We start from the raw sequence: 5132 nt of genomic DNA, 5'->3' as shown, positions 1-5132 counted from the left end.
GCCCCGCCCCGCCCGCCGGCCCCCGCCTCCCCGGGGCGGGAGGAAGGACGGGGCCAAGGGGCCGCGCCGCTCCCGGCCGGAGCGCGGAGCGAAGCGGGGGGCGGAGGGCTTTGTCTGCGGGGAAGGATGAATTGGCGGCCCCGGAGGGAGGAAGCAGGAGAGGCGGGGAGGGGACGAGGCGACCTGCGAGCCCCGGAGGCGGCTGCTGCCGGGCGAGGGGCGCAGGCTGTCACCCCTCGGCCCACACCCCACCTGGTTGGGCCAGAGAGCAGAGCGATGCCCCGTCCCTGGAAACGCTCGGACGGACGGAGTGGAAAATGCTCCTCGCGGGGACCTTCCGAGCCAAACCCTCCTCCGAGCTCCCGGGCCCCAGCACCCTCCCCCGGCCCCACGCCGGACCCGCGGGCGCCTCCCTCCTCGGGCTCCTCGCCTGCCCTCGGGCACTCTGGGGAAAGCTCCAGGTTGTGGTGACAAGAGTGAAGACAAGACAGTCGGAAAACAGAATGTGAAGTATTTTTTTTTTTTTATATACAGAATACAGGAAAGTTTCTGTAAAGTCTAAAACGTTACAATTACTATGTACAGTGGAACTAGCTGTTCTGCTGCGGGGGGGGGTGGCATATAAACAAAAGAGACAGACAGGTTACGACAAACGATCTGCTACAATAGACAATTTGAGGAACGTCATACCACATGTAGCACTGTACACAGCTTTAAAACATTGAAAAATGCCATCACTGATGTATTTACACAGAATCCAACACTTTTCCCTATTTGAAATAAAAATAGGATGGACACCAGGAAAAGAACTCATTTCTCACTGCCCATAATACACAGTAGCTACTTGTAGTGCAACCATAGCAGGGAGGGATGGGAAAAATAACTGCGGGAAGAAGAGCGCTTCTTTACATTAAATAAAACAATGATATTGTATAGATTTGCTGTATGAAAACTGTATTTCTCTTTTAATATAAAACTATTGTCACTGGCACAAAATAGAACAAGTTTCTGATTATTTTACAACTGCATGGGAACTATCTGTCAGGGAGAGTCCTCGAGTCAGACAGCGGTCGCCCCTCGCTCTGACGCGTCCTGCTCTCACTGCAGTTTTCCTTTTAAAATGAAATGTATAGTACAAATATATGTGCAAATGCCCCTAAAACTTGAGCAAAAAAGAAAAATTAAAAAAAGTTAAACGTTCTTCATTTCATGCAAACGGTGTGTGAACAGTCTCTGGGCCGACACAGAAAATCCCACCTCGGTTTGTACATTTTTGCATTGCAAGAGTCTGAGGGCGTTTTTCCTTATTCCAAAGCTCTCTTCCTAAAATTCCTAGGGAACTGAGTTGGACCGCAGCACGGGCACCTGGTGGGGTTTCAGAGAAAGCTTCTCCTCCAAGTCCATATCTTGTACTAAGGCAGTGTCCCCCTTGGGCTGTTTGGTCGCAAATTCAGTAATGCTGAAAACAAACTGCAGGCAGCCCAGCTTGATGTAACTGCCGTGGTGGAGCAAGGCTGTCCCCTCCCAGCCAGCCCCGCTGCCTCCTATTAAGCTGGAGCTGCTGGCTTTGCAGTTACAGGGTTTCCGATGCTGCCCTTGCGCCTGTGAATTCATCACAGCAGCTTCTTCATGCGGCTCCTCTTCTTGTTTTCTGCTTTTATGTCGTTCTGGAAAAGAGGGGGGGGGGGAAAAAAAAAAAACCACAACAAAAAACCCAGTGAGATTCAGGCAGGGCAGCAGCAGCTTGTTTTCATCAACGGGGGCTACTGCTGAGGTGTCTCGGGGGTAAGATCCTCCAGACACGTGTGCGAGTGGCTGCTAAAAGGGGAACAGGGATCTACTCACAGCCCCGGAGGGGTCAAGGCATTTACACACCGATTTGGTGGGTCAGGTGGAGAGCAGGAGTGAGCCTTGTGGGGATGGGGTGCCTGTGGCACAGCCTGGGAGGGGAGGACACACACGGGAAACCCCTCGCTCCGAATCGAAGCAGGGACCTGGAGCTCGGTGAGCTCGGGAGGCAGAGGCGGGGTTACCAGCGGCGGGGTTACCAGCGGAGTACTCCGCAGGCTGGGGCACTCCCCAGGCCCGCAGGGAAAAGTCTTGTGTAACCCAGGCTGTGGAGTGACTCCCCCTTTTGCAAGAGGCACAGCGACCGCTGGAGAACAAAGGGCACCAACAAGGAATCGATCTGCACCAGCTCCTGTCCCCCTCTAACAGCTCCCCGCGGTGTTTACGTGGGGCTGGCGCTGTCTCAACACTCACTTATCACACTCTGCACTTTGGCAACAATACTGCTGGGAGGAGTGGGCGTCATCTTCTCCGAGAAGTCACACGAATACAGAACATTGTCCACGGTCGTCCCGTGCTCACTGTAGTTCAACAGCTCGTAATGTTTCGTATTCTGACAAAAGGGGAAGAGGAGGGAATGGAGACATGAAGTCAGAAGGGTGCCTGTATACCCTGTGGAGCACTGAAACACAAACCTTCTCGCCCTACCACTGCTGATGGTTAAGGAAGAGCCGTTAAATATTCTCCAGCTTCAGCGACCACCAACCCACCCCTCATGCATGGCTCACGCTCACAGAACTTCCCAGCAAGAGGGCAGGAGGGCCAAAGCAGCTTTGAAGAGGTGGGGTTTACCTACTGCCCTTGGACTGATCTTCTGCAAACAGGGGTTCAAGCTGATTCTCACAAAGTGAGCACACCATTTTAACAGGCACACTAGATGCAAACTTGGCCCAAGACCTGTGCCTAGCAGGGAAGAGATGTGCTCTGGAAAGCTGCCTCAAGATGGCAAGAGGGATGTCAGTGTGCTGCAGCAGCCACAAGACAGAGACAGTCCAGGGTTTACAGGCCTTCTGCAGACACTGAAATGCCAGGAGACGTTACCGTGACACACAGCATTACACAAAGAGCATCACGCTTAACTGAGCTTTGCAGGGCACACAGAGTGGAGGAGATTTCAGGTTAGCTCACAGGAATCATCTGAGGGCTGAAGACTTTGTCCCCCAGGGACTACAGAGCTTTAATCAAGTAACAAAAACTCCCCATGCACAAGGGAGTAAGGTTTCAAGTAACCTGCTAGACTGCAGAGACCAAGGCCGAGCACGAGCTGCCAATGGCCAGAAGCAGAAACAGCAGGCAGAGCTAAGGCGGCGGAATTGTCCCTCCAGAGCCACCACAGCCACGGGAAGCCTGCTGGAGTGTGGAAGAAGTTCAGTGCCTAGAGCCTGATCTAGGATTGACCACTGTGAGGAGATGCTTCAACACAGCTTTAAGGTCTGGATCCCATTACTGAGCGTGTTCTGTAGCTTGTAGTGCACTGGGGGAATGGCTAAAGCTGGCTGTGGGCTAATCCTGGATCCTGCTCAGTAGCTGGTTGACAAATGGTGATGTAAAAGACTATCTTGCTTCAAAGATTGTTTCCATGTTAAGAGCCATCTCCAGCAGTGCTTTTATTGGCAGACTCACCAGTCTATTTACCTCAGGAACAAACTAATCTCTGGACTGTAGTTAAGGAGCAACTGTAGACCTTGGTTAATACCGAGAGCTTAACTCAAATTTTAGTTAAATAATTTATACAAAGTACCGCAGATGGCACGAGCACTTTGCACCACCACACACCTGAAAGCAAGAGACTCGGAGCAGCTCCTTGTTTTGTTCCAGCTGAGGTTCAATGTCGACATGTAAAATTTAGTTTGTATTAACAACACAGCTGGATCAAAAAGTATCAAACCGTTTCTACGACTTTTTCTTTCCCTAGACACCAGCAGTGACAGTGCTTACTTGTGGTCAGTCTTTGTCCACAAGCAGTTAGCTCAGAGAAATCACGCTGGCTGAGCTCTGTGCTTCAGAAAAGGGTTTGACAGAAAACGCTGACGCAGCCTTCACTGGAGTGAAACCATTCACAGCCCTGGCTCTTACTTTGTAGCCCACAAAGGAGCACCACACAAAGACAACCTGCTGCCTGCATCTCCAGCTCCCACTGCCATGCATGCCAAATAATAAAAATTCTAAAAAAAAAAAAACAACCCAAACACTCAGGCACTCACCTCATCGTAGAATATGCAGGCGTGTTTGCCAGACACATAGTTACAGTGACCATAGCTTGTAAGGCACACATCCATATCAGCTCCTGTCAATGGGGAGGACAAAACAGGCTCAGTTCATTTCAGAAAAAACTGTCAGGCAGCAGAGAACAACAGACAGAATTAAACTTCAATTAGCAAAACAACAGGGGAGCAACTGCCTTTGTCCCCGCTCCTAGGACTGCATGAATAATGCTGTGATAAGCCACCAAAGTTTCAGTGGGGGAAGGGAAGGCTAGCAGCTCCATGAAGGTTGAAGAGCATTTCACAGTTACTGGGTCTGTCCAGAGCGCCAGAAGAATCTAAGCAAAAAGAAATTAAACCTGCAAGGAAACCGTAACTCTCCTCTCCATCAGTCAGGCGTTACACCTCCAGGACAGCCATTCTACTGATTTTCATACCAGCCAGGTTACAGTGGTACAGTCCCACAAAGAATCAAGGGACAGGGAATTTCCTCATTTCTTGGGAGCGAAGAATCCTAGTACAGGCAGCCACAATGGAGCCGTTTTCTTCAACGCCCACTTGGCAAACACTTAGGGAGGGTCAGGGAGAATCACCCCGATTCTGAAAGGTCAAGGCAGGAAAAAGCTACTCACCTGTCCCAATGTAGAGGGTTCTATAGCACATATTGACTGCACCCCCTAAGCCCATCAGAGGATAGAACACCGCCCGGGCTTGCACTTCCTTTCTTTGCGCTGAAAGATAAAAAGAAACTACTTGAACAATGTTATCAGCTAGGAAGGCTGCTTGACCCCAGTGTCCCCAGCACTAGACTCTCCAGAAAGCACAGATCCTAAGGAGGCCTAAACTGCAATTTCCAACCCTCTACTAATGTTTGTGCATTAAACATCTTTTTGCCAGTCACCCGAGAAAATTGCTCTCTCCAGTAACCTACACAATTAGGGGAACATTAATACCGAGTGTGCACAATGGAGCCACACTGAGGAAAACACAAGCCTCCTACCACTAACTTCTTTCTTAATCTCTTCCACTTTGGGTAATCAAAGAGCTGAGTCTTACTGTCAAAGTGCTACCTCAAAAAAA

The 5132-nt window shown here is 50.4% G+C and overlaps 1 protein-coding gene across 2 annotated transcripts in view; it reads right to left on the bottom strand.

The window, feature by feature from the left end:
• Nucleotides 1-137: 137 nt before the first annotated feature.
• PHF12 (PHD finger protein 12) overlaps nucleotides 138-5132 on the bottom strand; it is a 33102-nt gene continuing 28107 nt past the window's right edge. The window contains exons 12-15 of one of the 2 annotated variants that reach the window (XM_074922777.1): nucleotides 4685-4783; nucleotides 4053-4135; nucleotides 2263-2401; nucleotides 138-1667 (exon numbers count right to left, since the gene is read on the bottom strand). In XM_074922777.1, the coding sequence (XP_074778878.1) occupies nucleotides 1333-1667; nucleotides 2263-2401; nucleotides 4053-4135; nucleotides 4685-4783 (656 nt within the window). In that variant the 3' untranslated portion in view covers nucleotides 138-1332. The remainder of the gene's footprint in view (nucleotides 1668-2262; nucleotides 2402-4052; nucleotides 4136-4684; nucleotides 4784-5132) is intronic. The other variant, XM_074922778.1, reaches the window with a different exon arrangement.

Source organism: Athene noctua, chromosome 19 (genome assembly GCF_965140245.1).
Source record: "Athene noctua chromosome 19, bAthNoc1.hap1.1, whole genome shotgun sequence".
Lineage (NCBI taxonomy): Eukaryota > Metazoa > Chordata > Aves > Strigiformes > Strigidae > Athene > Athene noctua.
Note: the sequence above shows the minus strand (reverse complement) of the source record. Positions and strands in the feature narration are given on the sequence as shown.